General features: G+C 29.0%; 1 protein-coding gene across 6 annotated transcripts; it reads left to right on the top strand.

The window, feature by feature from the left end:
• The first annotated feature begins 193 nt into the window (after positions 1-193).
• On the top strand, positions 194-25,440 carry LOC132743066 (decapping and exoribonuclease protein-like). Of its 6 annotated transcripts, none has more exons than XM_060731587.1 (7): positions 194-737; positions 11,354-11,577; positions 12,032-12,127; positions 12,704-12,821; positions 13,247-13,382; positions 15,098-15,192; positions 15,333-15,646. In XM_060731587.1, the coding sequence occupies exons 1-7, from the start codon at positions 346-348 to the stop codon at positions 15,475-15,477; spliced, it is 1,206 nt and encodes a 401-aa protein (XP_060587570.1). In that variant the 5' UTR covers positions 194-345; the 3' UTR covers positions 15,478-15,646. The 6 variants fall into 6 exon arrangements, with proteins under 6 accessions (XP_060587570.1, XP_060587564.1, XP_060587582.1 ...); XM_060731581.1 differs by having other exon boundaries at positions 11,351-11,577; XM_060731599.1 differs by lacking the exons at positions 11,354-11,577; positions 12,032-12,127; positions 12,704-12,821; ... (1 more) ...; positions 15,098-15,192; positions 15,333-15,646 and adding exons at positions 2,334-2,551; positions 2,874-2,969; positions 3,519-3,636; ... (1 more) ...; positions 5,187-5,281; positions 5,437-5,914 and having other exon boundaries at positions 207-737.
• The last annotated feature ends 173 nt before the right edge of the window (positions 25,441-25,613 follow it).

Raw genomic sequence — 25,613 nt, 5'->3', positions numbered from 1 at the left:
TTTATTATAATGAAAATGTTGAAAATGTAATTCATTGTATTTCTTAGAAAATCAATGCAAAATAACCATTTGTGAATAACACACATTTGGCTGATGTAATTTTGTAAAATAGATACATAAAAAATTCATTTAACATATAGGAGACTATAGTCCATATTTTATTTGTGATATTTATTTGATATGATTTAGTCGAATTTGAATGAAAATCATCATTACTTTTTATTATTGACTATAGTGTGAGTGTCTGTTTACAAATTTTCTGAAAATACAAATCAATTCATTTTTTCATAAGTGAATTACGTAAACGCGACATAAATGTAAGGACACTATTTTGTTACAAATTATATGTGTGATTTATATTTATTTAAGACGGAAGAAAATCATAAAGTAGATATAATCAAGTTAAAAATGGAAAATGATCGTGAAAATCCACAAGGCGGTGTAGTACGTGAGATAAAGAACCCATTTTTCGCGGTTAAAAAGTATAGTGACTTTGACAAACCTTCTCCGAAATATGGCAAACCGGTTGAAATGGGGTCATATTCACTGGACATCAACAAGAAGTTTATCGACTCAGATGTAGGTCTAAGATATTACATTCAACCGCCGAATTTACAAAAAGTATATTTTGATTTGAATCATGGATTTGAAACAAGACATATAAAGGAAAGGGGACGTGATATAAATATCCTGTATTGGATAAAAGGCCATATGGGAACAGAAGAAGCTAGTGAAAGGTATTTACTTCTGATAAAACTGCAATCTTGTGATCTGTCCGTATGCCTGCCAACGACAACCGTATGGTTTTATAGTTATTGCTGATATTTTTAATACCTTTTTAATTTACTGAGGCTTATTTATCAGTATGTTACAATTGTTTAAATCAAGAAGTAAACATAATTTATTTTATGCTTTTCAGTGGATTACTGATTTATCCGTGAAAATTATATTTGATAATTTCACAGTGAAAATTATCAAAATATAATTTCACTTTTTTCAATGACGAAACTACTTTTTTAAGATTTTCCCCATGTAGTACCTCAATTTTATTTTTACTGACAATTCTGACAATGTCAGGCTGTTAAAAGAAATAGCAAAGCTGAAATACATAATTAACTTAAATGTCAAAAGTAGTAAAGAGAGAAAACTTACTTCTATTCCTTCAAATTCCAATCACCAAATTTCGTCTCTAAAATTTTTTTTGTTTCGTTTTTACAGTCTGAAAAATACATTCCTTCCCCATGCAAAACTGCTCTTGATGACATTTGGGCATATTAAAGTATCCTACGAGCAATAACTGCCGTATGCTTTATGAAAAATTGAAAAGCATTGACAGCCATCACTCGTAAAATAAGTAAAACATCCCAGCGTTCCTTAGCAAGCTTCAAAGTTTTCCAATTTCCTAGCTCCTTTTCTGAATGTTTTCACTTCTGTCAACACTTATTTTTTTGTCTGTTACAATCCTCAAATAAGTTTTCTTTCTTTTAAAAAGGTGTATGACTAAACAAATCCAAATTATATCCTTCTGAATCTTACACAATTATTTCCTCCCATGAAATACACAACTTTAAAAAATGGCTGCCGCTTACATTTTACAAAGCCAGGTCTAATATAAATTCGCAGTAAGTAACAGAAATATGGATGGATGGTTGGACTTTTTCTCCTACAAGAATTGTTTGTTTTTATTATTAAAACAAGCGATCATTCATATTTTTTGATAAAATGAATAAATATTACCGTCATTTAACCTTGATTGGCGGACTTTTTTTTTCAGCTCAAGACTTCTTGTTTTAAATGAGAAATTCCGTCTAAATGGGGCTCTCAATGGGGGAAACATATTTTAATATTAACGTTAAAATTATGGAAATTTCGTTTTAACTTGTTTTTAAGCATAAAATAAAAAGAAAATGTGTCTGTTTGTTGTGTAAGATGTAATTTTATTTCATCTCGTGAACTTTAAAAACAGTATTCTCACTCGTGGCTACGCCACTCGTGAGAATACTGTTTTTAAAGCCCACTCGATGAAATAAAATTTCATCTTACACACAAACAAACAAATATCCTCTATATAATAATCATTTCATAATCTGTCCTCCCTAATTCCTTTAAAAAGCAACGGAATAAATTGTCAAACCTATGTTTAAAGCTTTGGAAAAGGTAGCATAGTGGTAACATTGTCTGGCTCTCACCTAAGAGATACTGGTGTCATGACCATGGTTCTCATATAATACAAGCACAGTCTAGTTCTAGAAACCATACTCGAGAATGATGCATATAAACTTCAGGCTTTCATCTCACTCAAGCTATCTTTAAATTTACTTTCTGTAAAACAGGCTAGACGCTGATTTTGTCACACAGCGTGGATTGATTACAAAATTACTGCTTACGCCTTATGAGGAAGATGAAGGCTGGTATATAGCTGTAACACTCTTCAATGGAACTTATTATCTGAATGAAGTCGAGTCCGATGAGAAAAAGGAGAGAGAAAGAAAAACAGTAGATGACATAGAAAGCTGTCGAGGTTGGAAATTTGAGCAATATCTAACAGCAGGTAAATAATATTGCTTAAAATGATTCCGTATTTTTTTTTCGTCGGCCTTCAGTTGTTTTCATAAATCTTTAGTAACTAAGAAAGACATTGATGCTTTTAGTAGCAAATTATTAGTATGACAAGTTGTTTATATTTTCACTTCTAAATAATGTTTTAAAAAAGACAAAACATGTAAATAATGTATGCGATGGTGATATCATTAAACGATATTGGAGTACACTATATCAACGTAGCATTTTGTTCAGAGGCTTGCCAAACAGTTTATACGATTGCAGAACAAGTTACATTTTCTTACAGTACTGTTAACAAATCGTATTTGCAGATGCCGCAGATGGGCAACCGAACACAGAAATTCCGTACAACAACTGTGAAGGATTTTATAAAGTCGTCAAGTCAAAGCTAAAAAGTCATTCTTTAGGTAATAATAGCAACACGTTGTTACTATTAACCAACTTATATATTTCTAAATGTTTGACTTTATGACTAAAACTGAAAACGATATTTTCTCTGCAGAAAAGTATAAGCTGTGTTTTATGTTTTAATGACGGCTTAAAAGAAAGTTAGAAGATTATTTACGTATAAATGTGATTTCTTTTTATAAATAAAGTAGCGAAACGTTAGGAAAATCGTATTTCGTCTTCCATACAAAATAGAAAAAAAATCATTTTTACTTTTTAATGACATAAAACATATTTGGTCCAGCTTTATGGCAAATTTGTATCGTTTTAGAAACAGAACCTCAATTTATGAATATAAAATAATTGTTCTTTGGGACTAAATGAGTCATTGAACTTGATCAAAAGCTTTATTTAACATGATAGCTGAAAATAAATTCCAACTGATCTAAAGTTATAATCTTATTTGATTGCATTGTCTATTCCATAAATATCAGAAATCTTAGAAAAACATAGATAATAATGAACTTAGAAGACATCAAATGTTACTGTTCATGTGTTTTGTATTCAAGTATTTTCCGGAGAGATAGACGCTGTCAAAGTTGATAGAGAGAGAGGTAACTCATATGTTGAGTTTAAAACAACTAAGGATTACAGAATGGAACAAAGACATCTCCGGAATTTCCAGAGGTTGGTCCTTTATTATGCATCAACACATACGCATGGTGTATATGATGTGTGAAGAATTTGTATTCAAAGCCCCCTCCTATTAGCCAAAAATTACTGCATTGCATTGTTTATACTTGGTAGCAAAGGGATACTATACATAGTATTGTATATTTAAAGAAATATAGAAATATGTTTGATTAGTGGAATTTGTGCGTTCGTTCTTCTTGCGACAAATGATATTTAACGTTGTTAATATCAGACCTTTTGTAGTTATTTAGCTTCGATACCGTGTAAAGTAAGATAGTTTCTGATGAAACTTTGAAAATCAGTTTGCATGCAACTTTATTAAAGAACTTCTTGAAACGCATTGTGTCAAAATTTGCGATGATTCAATATAACAAGGAATACAAAGGTTGATTTTATCTAAATACATGTATGTTACAAGCGTAAGTATATAGATCACCATAAAGCTAAATAGTTTATCTATGGTAAAAAAGTGATAACGTCAGATATGGATAATTAACTACATATATCAGACAAAATCTAATATTAATATCGTATACTAATCATTTAATTTATAGGAGATATATCAGAATTTGTTCTTAACGATTGAAATTAACATTTAGGTACAAAACGAAAAAATGGTGGGCACAAAGTCATCTGACAGGTACCAAGGAAATAGTTTGTGGTTTCAAAGATGATGATGGCATTGTTAAAAGGTTGCATACTTTCGACACAGCTAAGCTGCTTGATATTGCAAAGGTATGTATCTTAGTGTCTACTTATACGTGAGAAATACTCATTAGCCATGTCTTACAGAAGTTTCACACATGAAATAAAATAATATTTTATTTTAAAAGTGTATAAGGTTATATATCTTTTGTCTGAATTTTGATATATTTTTTAAAAAAAGATAGTTTTTCCAAAGTATCTATATAGATGATATGTTCGTATATTTCATTGTTTGACAGTTAAAACTCTAAAATGAGTTAAATCTAGCAGTTAATTGTTTATTTCAGAACATTTTATTCTGCTTACATGCAGTTGTAATGTGTATAAAAAAGGGGTTAAAACTTTTTCGAGAATAAGGTTATGACAGTACCATGAATTTTTACCTTGGATTTATGCCATGTACGTTTGTTTGTTTTCATATCTTATTTGTAAAAATAAGGAAAGAAGTATGAATACATTAATAACATCCTGCATAGTTAACTTTTGTTCTAACATCTTCAAAAGAATTGACCCTGACTACCATTACGTTAAGGGATTTCAATATGGAAATTGAGCCGAAAATTGAACAAAGACATTGCCTGACTGCTCGAGCATGCGACAGACTGGCTAGCTTAATACTAGAGGCATAGATTTGTGTTTCAATGATTATCCCATGTCACGTTTTAATGCTGGTACATTTAAGATAAAATTAGACAGTACAAAATTATGTAACATTTCATATTTACATAGACGAAGGCGCAGTCACTTTGTTCTGGGTTTGTTTCAATGAATTAATCTCAAACACTTCAATCAGATAAGATAATTGTGCATCTTATAGAGTTCTTTTTACAATGTTTCAGGATGCCCGTGATCCATGGAAACCGAATGTGTGTTATAATTTCTTGGACGCGTTTCTATCTACTATCAAATCAAAAATAACTCACGATGACTACAGGTAAATTTTTATATCAAGATTTATACAAACTCATATTCAACATAACCAATGTAATAATACCATTTGTAGAAAGTTTGTAATTCTATATTATCTATTTGCTAATCATGTATTTGTACCGATAAAACTAATCTGGAAATATTTTGTAAATATTTTAGAATAGTCTATACACTCAAGTGGAACCCACATGAACCGGTTATAATAAGCCAACCGCTGAGGGACTCGGAGTTTAATTTTCTTCCTGAATGGTATGTGACCGGGATGCAAACCTCTGAGGGAGCCAGAGTACAAGCTTCTCGCTAAATAGTATGTGAACAAGATGCAAGCCATTCACGTATCTAGAGTTCAAGTGTTTTAACTACATTGTATGTGGCCAGAATGCAAACCGCCGTTAAATTATTCAGAGTCTATTTACTTTCCTGAATGATTTATGGATATGACAATGTTATACTTTGACAAGATAATTTCATATAACTTGATATAAGAGTATTGCCTAACGACTGAGATAGATACATGTGATTTGATAATACATTTTTCACAATATTGATATCTAGATTAGTTTTTGATATTGTCATTTTGAATGTTGTTACGAGTCAATTAAAACTAAAAATAAAATCAAATAGAATAATGAACATATGATAATACGTTAGCAAGGAGAAAACAAAAAAAGATAAAATTTGAAACATTTGCCGGGAATGTTGTAAACTTATAAAACAAAATATTATACTTATAAGTAGTGATATGTGTAATTCTGTTTGACTCTTAAGATACCAATGGTTTATTTCTTGCCTTTGCAATTGAGATGCGTTGTTTTGAAACAAAACAAAAATAAAGAGTTATCTTTCTTTATTTGATGATAAATATTGCTGTGATGTTTATGATTTTAACTTTACAATTTCTTTTGTTCTTTATATTTTTATTTAAACTTGGCAAGCTTACTAACTTAAACAAATTACTAACACAATACATTCAACAACTTTGTAAAAAAAGAAAAGTTAGCTGACATATGAAATGGTTGTCTAAACCATATTTGTTTAGTTCAGTTATATTTCCATTCAAGACAACAGTTTTATATTAGAAAAGAAAAATGTTATTGTCATAACAATTGAATTAAACTTTACCACATATCTTTTTATTATTTACTTGTAATACTAAAAAAACTATTAATACATTTAACAATTATCTATTTCGCCTTTTTTATTTCTTTTATGAGTGCTAGGAATTTGTATCAATGTCTATTTGAAAATCAATAACGTTGCATGCAAGTTGAAATAACTTTACAGTCTTACATACGTATGAGAATGCGAATTTCTAAAACTGGTTTTCCAATAAAGTTATATCTCCATTCATGACTAAACATAACATAATAATGAATAAAGGACTTATTTTAACTTTAACGCTGAGTAGTTTGTACATTTGACTTTTAATATTTTTTAATTTTTAACTATAAAACTTTATAAATACACTTAATTCTTTAGTTATTTCATCTTTATAATTCATTTGATTTAGTCATGTCTGTTTTGTTATATGGTTAGATCTAATGGTTGAAAATAAATACTAATTAAATATCATTTTATATTTAGTGGCATATGTACTTGAAATAGCATGGTTAGATCTAATGGCTGATTATTAGTTGAATATACATTTTGTACCTTTTTATCAATAGACATATGCTCGTAAAATAGCATTATAAATACCTTTAAAGTAAATAAATTAAATTTCCTTTTAGGCATTTGGTCTTTATTGAAAATATTGTTATAAGTTTAAGTGTCTGTGATGAGCTAGACTTTGCATTCAAACTATGCACACTTTTGATACTTTCTTCACCCGTTCTAATGGTTTTATGTTTCTTAGAATTTGGTATTAATGTTTGTTTTGTCACACGAGTCTAAGATCTTGTGATTAAACATGAAAAAAGTTGTAGTTAAACTGATACACATGCACAGTTTTACTATAGTAATATTAATATCATAGTGAATGTTTATGATAATCTTTTTATAAAATTCCATTTTTAATTATTTATCTTTCATTACATGTACAATTCCTTTTTTATTTGAAATGAGTGGCTAAATATTATATGTTTACAAGTAAAATATAGATGTATTTATTTCATGTTTTGTCCGAATAATTCTTTTCTAACATTCATGTTCTATGTGAGTTTTGAACAAATAAAACTACGTGTATGTTATCTATAATAAATGACATTAAAAAAGGCATAAAATTTATATACCAACTCTTTCATTTTTATGAATCATCTAAAAACAACATCAATTGATCTAAACTAATTCCCTCAAAATTTGAACTGTATCTGTACTTAAATTCTATTTCTCTATGGAAATACAAAAAAGATGTTCTGCGAGTAAGTCAAAACATTCACTCTTGTATGAACTTCAAACCTTTGCTAACCAACTGTACCCATTATGTGGTATACTTCTTATAAAGGCTTGTAATAGATCTAAAAATCATTGTACCTTTTAAGTTCAAATTTCATGACAATCTCCAAAGTTTCCAACATAAATTTAAATGCACATGGTTTAAAGAAACAAATGTCTTTTTGAATTCGAATTGACGTCTAGACATACGTTCGAATCTTGTTCTATTGATATATAATCATTTTTTCAACAAGTGATTTTAAATTAAAAAAACGATATCCACCTGTCATAGGCTATAACGTATTTCAAGTAAACTTGACCAATCACAAAATAAACAATTCATCGGCACTTCGGAGATTTGAAAGTGAATCTGATCGCGATGAGAGCCTTCTAATTTCGGAAAATTGGCTGTAATATAACCATTTTGATATACCTACTGACTTTTTATATCAAAGAAAAAAAAAGATTCTGGCGGAAAGATTGTAATTGTGTAATACCATTTTATTGTGTTCTCTGTCACAAACTCAATTCTTTCTTCCGGGTTCTACAACGCAAATTAGGATAAAAAGTAAAAATTTATATTACTTAATTAATACATGCTAAAGAGGGTTACAGGTGTTTTAAGTATAGATTAAAGGTTATATAAATTAGTTTCTTATAACCTATAATATCGAGTGCATTATGTAAAAAGACGGAGTCCAATTAAATTGGCTCATTTAACGTATTAATTTAATACATACAGTTGTGCTACAGCACTGTATGGTAAATATTTATCATAAAATTGATTTATCATACAATAGTAATGTGTTTACCAGGAAATTACTATACACTTTTATGGAGAAAGATCAATAAATTGAAGACAAACATAAAAATTGTGTTGCAACCTCAAATGTAAAATTAAAAAAAAAAGAAAAAAAAAAGAGCGATTTCATTGGTAGACAAACTTTGGCGAACTGTTAACAAATTAAGAGAGAGAGAGGGGGTACCTGTGACAATAAAAAAAATCAATAGCAAAGAGTTAACCCGTGTCGTTGACAAACCTAAAGTAAGGCGTTTTATGAATTTAGAATGCATTTTACTATTTATTTATATTTGTCGGAAGATAATATAAAAATGAGCACATGTTCAAATCATTGGTTCATTTAAGCCCACAGAACATGCTGATGCTGTGATTGTGGCGAAACATTGCGATTTTGTGTAGCTATTAGTTGCAATACTTGAAAAAAATGACAAATTCTTTAGAAAAGCATAGTTGAAACATTCTAGTATTCCGTGGTACACTCGACATACCAAGTTTTATCAGTAATATAAACATTTAGTCGAATACTTGTTTTCAACAGAGATTGACCTGATATGGATATGTAACATGATGACACTCAGGACTTTGTAACACCGACAAGGCGAAATGTAAAACACAGCCTGCGCCACATCAGAAGAGAAAAGCCAGGGCCAACCAATGGTGCATTGACATATGAATAATACTGTTTTTAAACATTTACAACTTCTCAATTTCCGAGCCTTCTCAATAACGTTTTATGTTTAATCAATAACTATGCGCATATCTTTTTTTTGTGGTCAGTGAGACGTGCACCGACACAAAGGACATGGTAATTTAACCAAAAATACCATAAATTAAATCATTAAAGTAATGTTCGTAATCTCATCCTCGGGCCGACGGTCTTAAAACTGCTCAGACATGCATCATCCAGTGGTTTTCTAGCATTTTTAATAACTGATATTCTTAAAGTGTTTACATTCTATGGCACATTAAAATTTATTGATTCAACATGTAAACAAATAAATAAATCATTGTGCATGATAGAAATGATTATCGAAATCATAGCAATGAATATTGAAATCAAAATCTACCACATTTTTAACTGAATGAATACTTGATCAAAACATTCTAAAAACACTACAAATTTAATGTATTTTTTCCAAATTTAACTTTAAATTTAGCGTTAACTTATCTATAATTTTATTTCAATCATTATTTAGTAAAGGTAGATTAAATTAATTTTATATTATTTGAATACATTATATTTAGATGTTATCTCCTCCGACATTTCTATCCAGAGAAGATCGGTACCGCTCCGCTCTGCTTCATAAATAGGTGTTTAAATAACTGCTAACTTTTGAACCAATTAATATTCTTTTGTTTTAATTTATCGATTGAACTATATATTAATTATGTGTTTTTTGAAAATATAAACCATTTCATTTTTCAATATTGATATAGGTAAATGCGTCATAACTTTCTGTGAATTGCGGTTATGAGGACATATGATTAAAAATGGACTTTTATTTTATTTAGAAAAAAATGATAAAAACATTTGAGGTTTATTTTCAGCTTAAAATTGGATGAAATTTTGGAAAATTTGCAAAGACATCTAAGACTGTTAGATAATAAAAAAGTGGAAAAGTAGTGGCTTTGACGAACCTACATCGAAATATAATAAACCGATCATCACTATGCATAATATTATATCATCACCGATAATATATTATTATTTATGCTAATAATTATTATTATTTATAATTTCAATGTTGATACAATGTTATGTATATTTGTACTTGTCACTATATTTACTGTTGTTTTTTTTAATAAAAAAGAAAATTTAAAGATTTAAAGTATACTCTCACACAAAGTTGAACAATTAGAAAAATCATACCATTAAGTTTTCCGAAAATGTAAATTACGTTTATAAATCTAACTTCCTTTTCAGTGTGATTTTTAATTAGTTAGCTAGTCAATACTTTTTTCTACTATTGATTATAATGAGTGACTGTAAACGTATATAAAATGAATTCAATTTTCAGATTGAATCAGGTAAACGCGACATAACTGTAAAAACATATGTTATATTTGTGACTTAAATTCAATTATGGCATAAGAAAGTCTGATTATTTTTCACATAAAACCAGATATAATTTAATTAAATATGGAATATCAACGTGAAATTCAACAAGGCAGTGCAGTACGTGAAATAAAGAACCCATTTTTCGCGGTTAAAAAGTATAGTGACATTGACAAACCTTCTCCGAAATATGGTAAACCAGTTGAAATAGGGTCATATTCGCTGGACATCAAGAAGAAGTTTATCGACTCAGATGTAGGTCTCAAATATTACATTAAACCGCCAAATCCACAAAGAGTATATTTTGATTTGAATCATGGATTTGATACAAGACATATAAAGGAAAGGGGACGTGATATTAATATCCTGTCTTGGATAAAAGGTCATTTGGGAACAGAAGAAGCTGGTGAAAGGTATTCAACTCTGATAAGCATCTAATCTTGTAATCTGCTCATAAGCCTGCGCTGCGAACCTTTGTATATACCGTATAGTTTTATTGCAATTAATGATATTTTATTACCTTTTGATTAACTTAGACTTTATTTATCGGCATGTAACAATTTTGGATATTAAAATTAAGAAGTAAAAATAAATGATCATTTTATAACTTGTCCTCCCTAACACCTTTTAAAAAACAACAACTTAGAACTTTGTAAAAAGTAGCATAATGATGACATTGCTTAGCTCTGACCTAAGAGATATATGGGTCGAGTTCAACTAGTGTCGTCACCATGGTGTCTTATATAATACTAGCACAGACTAGTTCCAGAAACAATTATATTGAATGGTACATATAAGCTTCAAGCTTTCATCACATTGAGGTATGTTTACTCTTTGTAAAGCAGACTAGACGCTGATTTTGTCACACAGCGTGGATTACTTACAAAGTTAATGCTTACGCCTTACGTAGAAAACGAAAATGAAGGCTGGTATATAGCTGTAACGCTCTTTAATGGTACTTACTATCTGAATGAAGTCGAGTCCGATGAGAAAAAGGAGAGAGAAAGAAAAACAGTAGATGACATAGAAAGCTGTCGAGGTTGGAAATTTGAGCAATATCTAACAGCAGGTGAATGATATTTCTTCATATAATTTTCTATCTTATAGTTTTTTAATAAATCTTAGGAGAAAAAGGAAAAGTATTTAACAAGAAATACTTTTTCTGTTCTAAATAATGTTTTAAAAAGACAAAGCTTGTAAATGAATTTATCTGATAGTAATTTCATTAAATAGTATTGTAGTACACTAGATCAATGTATCATCTAAATATGTACCGAAAAATAAATTAACGTATCGGCTAACTCAATATTTTGTGGGAAACGATTTAGAATAATATGATGAAGAGGTAAACATTGTATATATAAAATATATATACATGTAAATATATTTATAACCTTTTTATTCTTATGAAGAGAAGATTAAAGTTTGTTGGCTGAAGGCTTGACGAAGTTCTTGAGCAAACAGTTTATACAATTGCAGAACAAGTTACATTTTGTTACAGCACTGTTAACAAATATTTGCAGATACCTCAAATGGAAAACCGAACACAGACATTCCGTACAATAACTGTGAGGGATTTTATAAAGTCGTCAAGTCAAAGCTGAAGAATCATTCTTTAGGTAATGATAGCAACAAAGACAGTCTAATTATTATCCAATCCAATATTTCTTAACGTTTCACTTTAAGACTTAAATTTTAAACGATATTTTCCTTTTCAGTAAAGTCTAAGCTTTATGTTTTTAAAATGGAGTAAAAGAATAAAGGAATTTTATTAATTAAAGAAATTAAAAGTATGTTAAATATGAAATCTTTAATTAAATAGTAGCAAAACGTAAACATAATTTATTTTGTCTCCCGTAAAAAAAAGATCACTTCTACTTTTAAATGGCTTAAATATATTTGGTTCAGTAATATGGCCAATGCGAATTTTTAAGAAACAGAGCACCAATTTGAAAACAGAACTTAACAATTTCTTTGGGACTAATGTACCCCTTAAAGGGAATTCGAATTGTTTCTATTTTTTGTCGCTATTTTGCTTGATGGCAATAAAATCCATAAAAGCTATATTTAATATAACAATTTAAAATACATATCAACTTATCAAAAAAGTTATAATCCTATTTGAAATATTGTTCATTCTCTAATTATCGGAAATCTTAGCAAAACATGGCTAAACTATTCATATTTGTTTGAAGTATTTTCCGGAGAGATAGATGCTGTTAAAGTTGATGAAGTGAAAGGTAACTCCTATGTTGAGTTTAAAACAACTAAGGAAATCAGAATGGGACAAAGATATCTCCGGAATTTCCAGAGGTTTGTCCATGATGATTAATATATGTCAACATAAAAGCATGGTGTATATAATTTGTATGTAAAACCCCTTCTTATTAGCCTTGAATATATACCGTTTTGTTTATATATAGATTTATATAAAGTCATCATTTAGTTGTAACGTTTAACTTTATTTCTGAAGAAATGATGTTTGTATCCAGTAATATGTAATAAAGAACAAAGTGCAAATAATAATTGTTTATGCACACACGTAGTTCATGATGTTGAAATCATAAATTTGTGCCAGTCCGGTTCTTCACGGTATATATGGCATCATCTACGAAGTGTTAAAGCTAATCAAAAGCTAATCAAAGTTCGAGAAATTTCTTTGAATTTTAAAAAAAACTTATAATAGATAATTCAGAATTTGTGCTTTACGTTTGAGTGTACATAAATATTTTATTTAGATACAAAACGAAACATTGGTGGGTACAAAGTTACCTGACAGGTACCAAGGAAATAGTTTGTGGTTTCAAAGATAAAAATGGCATTGTGAATAGGGTGCATACTTTCAAGAGAGCTGACATGCTTATTATTGCAAAGGTAAATACATTAATGAATACGAATTCATGAGTTTCAGAAGTATTAACCATATAATGTGAGGGGATATTTAAATCAGTGGCAACGGCAGCGCGTTTTTTATAAATAAGTCATACCTGCGAAAAATGCTTAGTAGAGTCCATCAAACTATTCACCATTGATCTCTACACACTTTTTCAGTCTCAGAATCCATTCTTAAAAAGCACTTTCGCACTATTCGATGGGTATACTTTTCATACACTGGTAGAGAGTGCTTCCGACGGCACTACGAGTTTCGAAGACAAGATTTGGTGTATAGATTGAACAAAAAGTCACAAGAAGAGAGGCCTATAACCGGGATAGAGCAAATTCTCAATTATCTGCTCCTCTAAATAAGCTTGAACCAAGGCTGACAGGTGCGCAGGTGCATATCATGGATTTATTTGATCCTGCGCATCCCTACAGCAGTGAGAACATGGTCAGGGTAAAATGTTTCAGTGACACTTCCCTTCTAAGGCACAGCGGCACGTGCCACTATTCCATTACTGTCACAAAATGAAGCGTTGTCTTTTAACGCTTCTGCTACGACAAACAACAACTGGGCGATCGCTGCTTTCACTAGCCACATTTAGTTACTGAGATTATTGTCGGGCTCAAAAAATAAAGACACATTTCATCCCTTTTGATATTTTTTCTCGACCGTCAATGGTCTCGATCTTTAAACATAGTATTACTAATTAAGGTCGAGGCTTTTTCAACCTGCTCCGTTTTCTGGTCAGAACTTAGCAAATGCGGTATCCAACAGGAGAAGAATTTCCTTAACTTTTCTTTCAAGATTGAAAACACATATGACGCTATGGCCCAACATGTCACATATCTCTTCCAAACGATATCTTGCATTTCATTAACTATGGCTTTGACAGTGCTGATGTCTTTTTCAGGTAGCGGAGATCATCTTTCTCATTAGTTCTACCTTCCGTAAAGATTTACATCCACCTGGCAATTGTACGATATGGAAGGGCATTCTTTTCATAAACTAAATCTATATCCGTTCGCATTTACCCAATAAACCATGAATATTGCAATAGGCTTTTTTGTTCCTCTCTCATATCACAATGCAACTCAGCCACGTTTACAACCATTATACAAAACCACATGTATTTAAATGACCTGCTTTTTATTGCACGTGTAAATCATGCCAAAATAGACTGTTTGTTAGAAAAATCAATAATCTTTCAAATAGTATATTATACATATACTTTCATGTGCAAATCATTGTTAAATTGAGTTGTTGACACTTATTTAAATATGCCCGTCGTATTTTATTCTATGACTTATTATATTTGTTTTAGCAACTAGTAAAATTTTATATGAGATTGTCCGAGAAAGCTTGGAGCTTAGGTATGACCCCCATAAAAATCTCAAATAAATAAATTCATAACCCTATTTGCACTCTAGGCAGAAGGTTTTTTTTTAGATTTTATGTTATTTATGATCTGAGTCGCACTCTATCATATGTAGGTCAATGTTCATATGCAAATGTAAAATTTTGGGAAACAAACATTATTTCACTCTTAATGAAACTAACCAATTGAACATATATCAAGTTGTTTTTAAAACACGGGGCTTTAAAATATTTAGACCGAAATAGGTAAACTAGTACTGGATCTCTGGTGAAATATTTTCATTGATAATGCTACTTGATTAATGTGTCTAAATTAATCATTGCAATATTTCAGGATGCTCGTGAGCCATGGAAACCAAATGTATGTTTTAATTACTTGGACCTGTTTTTATCTACTGTTAAATCAAAAATAACGCATGATGACTACAGGTAAATATGAAATTCTTTATATAATATATTCAACATAACAAATATACTAATATCATTTGTAAATTCTGTAGATTTATCTATCTAAAAATCCCGTTATGTACCTATTAAACTAACCTGAAAATATTTTGTTAATATTTTAGAATAGTCTATACACTCAAGTGGAACCCTCATAAACCGGTAATGATAAGCCCACCGCTGAGGGACTCGGAGTTTAATTTTCTTCCTGAATGGTATGTGGCCTGGAAGCAAACCGCTGAGGGAGCCAGAGTACATGTTTCTCCCTAAATGGTATGTGGGCAAAATGCAAACCGTTAAAGTATTTAGAAACCATTAGCTGTCCTGGATGACAATGGATGGGACCACGTTATACTGTCAAGAAATAATGTCATAAAACTTGTCAAAGTAATGCACTCGTGTTTCCTTATAATTAACATATACGCATGTGATTTAAAATACGTTTTTTACAATCGTGCCATCTGGTGTTTTTGATATTGTTATTTTGAATGTTGTAACTTGTCAGTAGTAATTGAAGAGAAAATCAAGTTAATTTGTAAATATACTAAGATAATACTTTAGCAAGGGGAAAAAATTATAGAATTTTCACTGTATCTACCTTGTAAAAACATAAACTGTCTGTCAAATATTCACAGAAACACCTTCATGTTTTGAGCCTTTAAGACGCGTAACATTTGTTAGAATTGTTTTTCTTTTCAATGCAACAGTTTTGACATATCTCCTTCTAATTGAACACTGCACGGAATTCTGTTAACATTATTAAACAAAACGCTATATCTTGATACTCATTAGAAGTGATATATAAAATCCTGTTTTACTATTAACTCACCAATGGTCAATTTTTTGCAGGAACGAAGTTTTAAATTATTTTATTTTGTGATTAATATTGTTATGATTTTAATTTTACTATTTCTTTTGTTATCTATATTGGTCTTTAAACTCAGAAAGTTTTTTGCTTTTATTTTATTGGTCTAAATACAAGTTGAAAAATTAATAAATTTTAATTTAAACCCCTGTTGCATTTAAGCTGATTATTACTGGTAAAGTGTTCAGTCTTTTTAAAAAACTTAAATTAGTAAAAGAAAAAACGAATTTCAAAACCCCTAATTTAAATTCCAAAAAATTAAATTAACAAAATAATCAAAAACCAAAGGGGTTATAAAATTTGCAAATTTAAAAACCCTTTTTTTTAAAGAATTTTAAATTTAAATTTTTTTTGGAAATTTTGGTTTTTTAAAATTTTAAATTTTTTTTTTTTTTGTTTTTTACAGGTTTTTGAAATTTTTCTTTTTTTTTTGGCCAAATACTTTAAAAATTTGGTTTAATGTTTAAATTGGTATTTTTTAAATTTGGCTTTTAAAAATTTTTTTTTTCCAAAACGAATTCCTTATGATTTTGGGGTTAAAAAAAGAAAAAGATTTTTTTAAAAACCTTTTTTTAAAGTTTTAAATTTTTTTTAATTTTTAAAAAAAAATTGAAACTAAAATTTTTTTAATTTGCCCAAAATTTTTGTTATTTTTGGGTTTTCTTTTTTTTTAAATTTTGGTTTTTAATTTTTTAATTTAAAAGTATTCATGTTTGTTTTGTCCAACGAGTCTATGATCTTGTGATAAAAAAGAATAAAGGTGTATTAAAACTGATATACATGTATTTTTTTCACTATTGTAATATTTATATTATCATGAATGTTTATGATATGCTATCTATTATATTCATTTTTTTCAATTATGTATTTTTCAACACAATGCACATATCATTTCTATTTTTTGAATGAGTGGCTAAAAATTGTATGTTTACAAGTAAAATATACATGTATATATTACATGTTTCGTCCAGATAATTCTTTTATAACATTCTATGTTCTATGTGACCTTTGTACAAATTAAACTCCGTGAATGTTATCTTACAATATAATTGGAAAAACAAACAAAAAAAAAGGAAAATAAAATTTTTAAAATTATATTAAACTATTATTTTTGTTTGGAGTCCCTTCTAGTAACATTTCATCAAAAAACAAAACCCAATTTGGGATATAGCTGATTCGTTAAAAATTTAAAAACTGTTTTTTAAAACCCCAAATTTCCTAGGGAAAAATAAAACCCGTATTCTGGGAGTAAATCATTTTATAGTTAATTCTTGTATAAAACTTCAAATTTTTTGGCTTCAACTTTCCCGAAAAAACAATTGTTTTTATAATGGGGAAAATTTTTTTTTATAACAATTGAAAATTTTTATTTAAAATAAAAATGAAACCTTTTAAAGTGTCCCTTTTCCCAAAGGCCCAACCCTTTGCATTTTTCCTTTATAAATTTTTTAAGGGCCCTTATTTTAAAGGAACAAATACCCTTTTTTTTTTTAAAAAATTCAAAGGTTGTATAAATTTCTTGGGGAATCTTTTTTTCTATGGTTTTATACTGAAATTTGGCATTAAATTTAGGGAAAATGTCAAATATCGGGAAAATTTTCCTGGAAAAAAATAAATATTAAAAAAATCTAATATATTTTTATATTTAAACGCAATAAAATGTTTTTTTTTTAGTATAAGTGGAAAAAAATACTCCGATTTAAAAACAAAATTTGGTTTATGTATTTAAATTATTCATATTTTTTTAAACTTTTTCCCCCAATTTTTAAATTTATATTTTAAATTTTACATTTTTTAATCCTAAATAAAAAAATTATTTTTTAAAAAAACCCGTAAGAAAAAAAAAAAAAAAAGGGAAGCAATAGGCAAAAAAGAAAAAACTAAAACAAAAAAATAAATTAAAAAATAATGACACTCGGGGCCCCTTAAACCAAAAAAGGCCCGAAAATGTAAAACCAGCCCGCCCTCACAAAAAAGGGAAGGCTGAACCAATGGTGAAATTGGGACGGGTAATCTTTTTAAAATTTCCCCGTTTTCCCGATTTTTCCCCAATAAGTTTTATTCTAATCAAAAAAGTGGGCGCATATTTTTTTTATCAAAATATTTTGTAGTCAGGGGGAAACCTGCACCAAAAAAAAACAAACCCTGGTTTTTTTGAAGCCAAATACCAAATTAAAATTATCTAAATTAATTTTTACCCTGGGAAACCAAAAAAGTTTTTAAAAAAACAGCCAAACCCCGAAAATAAATTAAAGTGGTTTTATGGGCCCTTTTTTATTATTAAATTTCGCTTTTCAAATTAAATCAACTTTTCGGCATTTTTTTAATATTTTTTAAATCATGTCAGCGTGTAAAAAAAATAAATAAAACTTTTCCCCTGGTTTAAGTTAAATGAAAAATCCAAAAAAAATAAAAAAAATTAATCTTAACCCGTGGGAAAAAAAAAACCCTTTTTTAAAATTTAATTTTAAATTTTAAAATTTTTGTTTTTCTAAAAAATATAAACCAACTTTTTTTCCCCAAAAAAAATCTAGGTAAATCCCGAAAATTTTGGGGTTTAAAAAGGGAAATTTATTAATTTTTTTTAAAAAAAGAAAAGGTTTTAATTTTAAAAAGGTTTTTATTTTTAACAAAAAATTTGGGAAATGAGATTTATAAAAATTTCCCAAAAACGAAAATCAAAAGGTAATTTTAGATAAATAAATACAATATTGAAGATAAAGTAAAAAAAGTAGTGGTTTTTGGAAAATATAATAAATATGGGTTTTGATACGTTCATTCTATTTTAAATTAAATTTTCATCATCATTACCATTATTAATATTATTATTAATTATTTTTATTTTTAAAATTATTTTTTAAATTTTATTATTTTTAACCCCAACGAAAGACCCCCAATTTTTTTTTTAAAAAAAGGGAAAAAACCCCTTTTTAGTCATTACTATAAAAATTTAACTTTTAGAAATCGTTACATATGATAAATTTTTTAAAGTAAAATTAACCATACCGAACATTTTTTTGGGGTTAAAAAGATATCCCAAAACATAAAAAATAATACAAATTTTTTTCTTTTTGTTCCCTCAGCCTATGTTTTTTTTAAAAGGGGGAAAATCCCTTTTTTTTGTTTTTTAAAACCCTTTTTTTATTCGCCTTTTTTTATGGAACCATTAAAAAACGGGAAATTTTCCATCATTGTCGAAATAAGCTTGGGGTGACATTTTTTTAGGGGCCTTTAAAAATAAACTTTAAAAAATAGCAAAAATTCTTTTTAAAAAAGAGAATTCTTGCTCATTTTCGGAAACCCTTTTTTTTTGACGAAAAAAGGCAATCAAGGCCCATTTTTTGAAAAAACTCATTTTTTTTGAATTAAAAAAATGTGATTTTAATGGGTTTTTGTTCAAATAAAAAATTTTCCTTTTTAAAGAATTTAATTAAAAACTTTGTTTTTTTTTTTCAAAAAAGGGAAATTTGGATACCAAAAATTTAAAAAAAAACCCGAAATTTTTTTTGGGCCCTTAAACTATTTTCCCACTTTTTTTTTATTTAAAAGTTTTTTTTTAAAATTTTAAAAAAAGGGAAGGTTTTTAAATTTAAAATTTTTAAGGGTTAAAAAAACCTTTCCCTTTTTACCCTTTTTAAAAAAAAACATTTTTAAACAATTTTGGAGGGAAAAAGGGGGGGTTTTTTTCCCCAAAATAAAAACCAAAGTTTAAATTTTTTTCGGAAATTTTTTAAAAAGAAAAACTGGTTTTTTAATTTTTTTTCAAAAGTTTCTTTTTTTTTCCAACCTTGTGTTTTATTTAAATTTTTTAATTTTATTTTAATTTCCCTTTTTTAAAAAAAATTAAAAAGGGTTTTTTTTGCAAAAGGGCGTTTTCCCTTTTTTTTTTAAAATTTAAAAAAACCAAAAAAATGGGTTTGGTTTTTTGGGAGTGGGTCCCCCCTTTTTTAAACAAATTTTTTTTCGGGAAAAAAAACACCCCTACCTTTTCAAAAATTCCCATTTTTTTTCCCCATAAAAAGGTGGAATTACTTTTTAAACGGGGCGAAACAATAAAATTTTTTTTTAAGGAAACAAAATTTTTAGGCAAAAATTATATTTTGTGTTTTAATTTTTAATTTAAAAACGGAAAAAAAACCCAAAAGTAGATCAAAACAATTTAAAAAACTGGAAAATGACCCGGGGAAAAATCCCAAAAGGATTTGTAGTACGTGGAGATAAAGAAACCCTTTTTTTTGGGGGGGTTTAAAAAAGAAAATAGTGATTTGACAAACCTTCTCCAAATTTTGGAAACCCGGTTGAAATGGGTCATATTCCCCTGGACATAAAAAAGGGATTTTTTCGACTCAGATGAAAGGTCAAAGATATTAAAATTTCAACCGCCAAATTTTACAAAAAGTATTTTTTGGGTTTTAAAATCATGGTTTAAAAACAAGACATATAAAGGAAAGGGGACGGGGATATAAAACCCTGAAATTGGAAAAAAAGGCCTTTTGGGGAAACAGAAAAAAACTGGGGGAAAGGTATTTATTTTTCTGATAAAACGCAATTTTGGGTAAACCCTGTCCTATGCCTGCCAAAGAAAAACCGTAGGGGTTTTTATATTTTTTTGCGGGATTTTTTTTAAACCCTTTTTAATTTTTGAGGTTTAAATTTATCAGCATGTTAAAATTTGGGTTTGATTTTAAAAAATCAAAAAAAAAAAACCCATAATATAATAATCTTTTTTCCATAATCGCCCTCCAAATTCCCCTTTAAAAAGCAACGGAAAAAAATTGTAAAACCAAATTTTTTAAAGTTTTGGGAAAAAGGTGCTATTTGGGAAAATTGGGTCGGGCCCTCCCCACCTAAGAGATCCTGGTGTCATGAAATGGTTCTCATATAATACAAGCACAGTCTAGTTCCAGAAACCATACTCGAGAATGATGCATATAAACTTCAGGCTTTCATCTCACTCAAGCTATCTTTAAATCTAATTTCTGTACAGCAGACTAGACGCTGATTTTGTCACACAGCGTGGATTGATTACAAAATTACTGCTTACGCCTTACGAGGAAAGTGAAGGCTGGTATATAGCTGTAACGCTCTTCAATGGAACTTACTATTTGAATGAAGTCGAGTCCGATGAGAAGAAGGAGAGTGAAAGAAAAATAGTAGATGACATAGAAAGCTGTCGAGGGTGGAAATTTGAGCAATATCTAACAGCAGGTAAATAATATTGCTTTAAATGATTCCGTATTTTTTTCGTCGGCCTTCAGTTGTTTTCATAAATCTTTAGTAAATAAGAAAGACATTGATGCTTTTAAGTAGCAAATTATTAGTATGACAAGTTGTTTATATATTTTCACTTTTAAAAAAATTTTTTTTTAAAAAAAAACCAAAAAAAAAACTTTTGGGAAAAAAATAAGGGGGGGGGTATCCCCGGGTGGGGGGGGGGGGGGAAAAAAAAAAACCCCAAAATTAAAAAAACCCGATTTTTTTTTTTGGATTTTTAAACCCCCTAAAAAACGTAGAAATTTTGTTCAAAAGGTTTGGGCCAAAACAGTTTTTTACAAATTGCAGAAACAATTTTACTCTTTTTACAGAACTTTTAACAAATTTTTATTTGAAAGATCCCCGAAAGAGGGGGCAACCAAACCACAAAAAATTTCCGTACACAACGGGTGGAAGGATTTTATAAAGTGGTAAGTAAAAGCAAAAAAAGTCATTTTTTAAGGTAAAATACCAACACGTTGTTTTAAACCAACTTAATATTTCTAAATGTTTGACTTAATGACTAAAACTGAAAACAATATTTTCTCTGCTGTGTTTTAATGACAGATTAAAAGAAAGTTAGAAGGTTATTTACGTATAAATGTGCTTTTTTATAAATAAAGTAGCGAAACGTCAGCAAAATCGTATTTTGTCTTCCATACAAAATAGAAAAAAAATCATCTTTACTTTTTAATGACTTAAAACATATTTGGTCCAGCTATATGGCCAGTGTGTATCGTTTTAGAAACAGAACCTCAATTTGAGAATAGAAATAAAAATTGTTCTTTTGGACTAAATGAGTCATTGAACTTGATCAAAAGCTTTATTTAACATGATAGCTGAAAATAGATTTCAACTGATCTAATAAGTTATAATCTTATTTGATTGCATTTTCATAAAAAACATCTATATATATCCATAAATATTAGAAATCTTAGAAAAACATAAATAATAATGAACTCAGAAGACATCAAATGTTACTGTTCATTGGTTTTGTATTCAAGTATTTTCCGGAGAGATAGACGCTGTCAAAGTTGATAGAGTGAGAGGTAACTCATATGTTGAGTTTAAAACAACTAAGGATTACAGAATGGAACAAAGACATCTCCGGAATTTCCAGAGGTATGTCCTTTATTATGCATCAACACATACGCATGGTGTATATGATGTTTGAAGAGTTTGTATTCAAAGCCCCCTCATATTAGCCAAAATATATTTGGTACTGTATTGTTTATACTTGATAGCAAAGGGATACTATACATACTCGTATAGTATACTTAAAGAAATATAGAAATATGTTTGATTAGTGGAATTTGTGCGTTTGTTTTTCTTGCGACAAATGATATTTCACGTTGTTAATATCAGACCTATTGTAGTTATTTAGCTTCGATACCGTGTAAAGTAAGATAGTTTCTGATGAAACTTTGAAAATCAGTTTGCATGCAACTTTATTAAGGAACTTCTTGAAACGCATTGTGTCAAAATTTGCGATGATTTCAATATAACAAGGAATACAAAGGTTGATTTTATTTAATTATGTAACAAGCGTAAGTATATCTCACCATAAAGCTAAATAGTTTACCTATAGTAAAAAGTGATAACGTCAGATATGGATAATTTATTACACTTTGATATTGTGTCCAAAGATAAGATATATATCAGACAAAATATAATATTAATATCGTATACTAATCATTTAATTTATAGGAGATATATCAGAATTCGTTCTTAACGATTGAAATTAACATTTAGGTACAAAACGAAAAAATGGTGGGCACAAAGTCATCTGACAGGTACCAAAGAAATAGTTTGTGGTTTCAAAGATGATAATGGCAGTGTGAAAAGGTTGCATACTTTCGATACACCTAAGCTGCTTGATATTGCAAAGGTATTGGTATTGTTAGTGTCTACTAGAACGTGAGAAATTGACTTGCCATGTCTTTCACACATAAAATAAAATAATATTTTATTCTTAAAGTGTATAAAAAATCTGGAAACAAAGTGATCCCTCGGAAGCCTTAATCACAACAAAATTACATGAAAATTGCAGACTCGGTTTGATTGAGTCTGTACATCAGGGACAATGAATAAGTGCAACATCCCTCACGCCCCTAGCACCGAGCAGTACTCAATTCTCAACACTTAATAGTGCTGACATCTATGATCCCAAAGGACCAGAAAAAATACAACAACACTGAAGTTATATATTTGTTGTCTGAATTTTGAATTTTTTAAAAAGAGAGTTTTTCCAAAGTATCTGTATAGAGAAAATATGTTCGTATGTTTTCTGTAAAAAGCAAATATCGTCATTGTTAAACAGTTAAAACTCTATTCAGAGTTAAATCATGCAACATATTATTTATTCCATAACACTTTAGTCTGTTTACATGCAATGGTTATGTGTGTGAAATAACAAAGTCATTCTGTGTTAAAACTTTTTCGAGAATAAGGTTATAACAGTTCCATGAATTTTTACCTTTTTTATAATTTTGTAAAAAAAATTGTTTCATTAGATAAAGCTTTATGCCATGTACATGTAAAAAAAGTAAAGAAGTATGCATACAGCAATAATATCCTGCATAGATAACTTTTGTGCTATCATCGTCCTCTCCTTTTGTAAAATAGAACTGACCCTGTCTACCATTACGTTAAGGCATCTCAATATGGAAATTGAGTTGCAAATTGAACAAAGACCTTGCCCGACTGCTCGAGCATGCGACAGACTGGCTAGCTTAATACTAGAGGCATAGATTTGTGTTTCAATGATCATCTTCTGTCATGATTTCAAATGTTTCTCATCTTTAAAGCAGCGTTTCAAATGTAGATTTCTAGTCGGAGTCTGCTGGTACATTTAAGATAAAATTAGACAGTAAAATTATTAAACATTTCATATTTACATAGACCAAGGCGCAGTCACTTTTTCAATGAATTAATCTCATACACTTCAATCAGATAAGATAATTGTGCATCTTATATAGTTCTTTTTTTTTACAATGTTTCAGGATGCCCGTGATCCATGGAAACCGAATGTGTGTTATAATTTCTTGGACGCGTTTTTATCTACTATCAAATCAAAAATAACTCACGATGACTACAGGTAAATTTTTATATCTAGATTTATACAAACTCATATTCAACATAACCAATGTAATAATACCATTTGTAGAAAGTTTGTAATTCTATATTATCCATTTGCTAAGCATGTATTTGTACCGATAAAACTAATCTGGAAATATTTTGTTAATATTTTAGAATAGTCTATACACTCAAGTGGAGCCCACATGAACCGGTTATAATAAGCCAACCGCTGAGGGACTCGGAGTTTAATTTCCTTCCCGAATGGTATGTGACGGGGATGCAAACCTCTGAGGGAGCCAGAGTACAAGCTTCTCCCTAAATAGTATGTGAACAAGATGCAAGCCACTCCCAAGTGTTTTAACTACATTGTATGTGGCCAGAATGCAAACCGCCGTTAAATTATTCAGACTCCATTTACTTTCCTGAATGATTTATGGATATGACAATGTTATACTTTGACGAGATAATTTCGTATAACTTGATATAAGAGTATTGCTTTCGTGTGTCCTTATAACTGACATATATACATGTGATTTGATAATACGTTTTTCACAATTGTGATATCTAGATTTATTTTTGATATTGTCATTTTGAATGTTGCTACGAATTAGTAGTAAATAAAATGAAAATGAAGTTGAATTAGTTAGCAAGGAGAGAAAAGTATAAAAAAATTAAACCTTTAATTCTTATTTCACGGTATATTCTTGTTAAAACTTAAAACTCTCTGTCAATTTGAAAAAGGAAAAATATCAAATTTGAACCTCTTAGAAGCGTAACAGTTTTGGAATTTTTTTTCCAATGCAACAATTCTGACATGTTTTCTTCTAATCGAACACTGCAGGAAATTATGTAAACTTAATTAAACAAAACATACTATTTTCGGAAAGGAAACTCAGTTTCTAACACCAACCTCTATGCAGTCGGTAGGCAATTATATTTATACATGCTTTATTAATATGCAAAAATATATGAAAATTATCGGCATAATATCAATTGAACACAGCAATTATTATATAATATATAAATCATACACTAAAGAGTTTGTTGTTTTTTTTTGTTTGTTTCTCAATATTTTCATACAGACTTTAAATATCTTGGCAATTTCACTAGAAAATTAAAGAACTATCCTGTACATTTTATATTAAAAATATTCTTCACATCCCATTTTTTTAATAATGGCAAGAACTATCCTTTACATCTTATTTAATTT

Source organism: Ruditapes philippinarum, unplaced genomic scaffold (assembly GCF_026571515.1).
Source record: "Ruditapes philippinarum isolate M1 unplaced genomic scaffold, ASM2657151v2 ctg1226_1_1_1_1, whole genome shotgun sequence".
NCBI classification, from domain to species: Eukaryota; Metazoa; Mollusca; class Bivalvia; order Venerida; family Veneridae; genus Ruditapes; species Ruditapes philippinarum.
Note: the sequence above shows the minus strand (reverse complement) of the source record. Positions and strands in the feature narration are given on the sequence as shown.

Excerpts from the sequence above, each read along its gene's own strand:
- LOC132743066 (XM_060731581.1), top strand. The coding sequence starts at position 346 with ATGTGTGATTTATATTTATTTAAGACGGAAGAAAATCATAAAGTAGAT. Across the intron at positions 12,128-12,703 it reads GCTGAAGAATCATTCTTTAG|TATTTTCCGGAGAGATAGAT; the intron begins GTAATGATAGCA and ends ATTTGTTTGAAG. Across the intron at positions 13,383-15,097 it reads ACATGCTTATTATTGCAAAG|GATGCTCGTGAGCCATGGAA; the intron begins GTAAATACATTA and ends GCAATATTTCAG.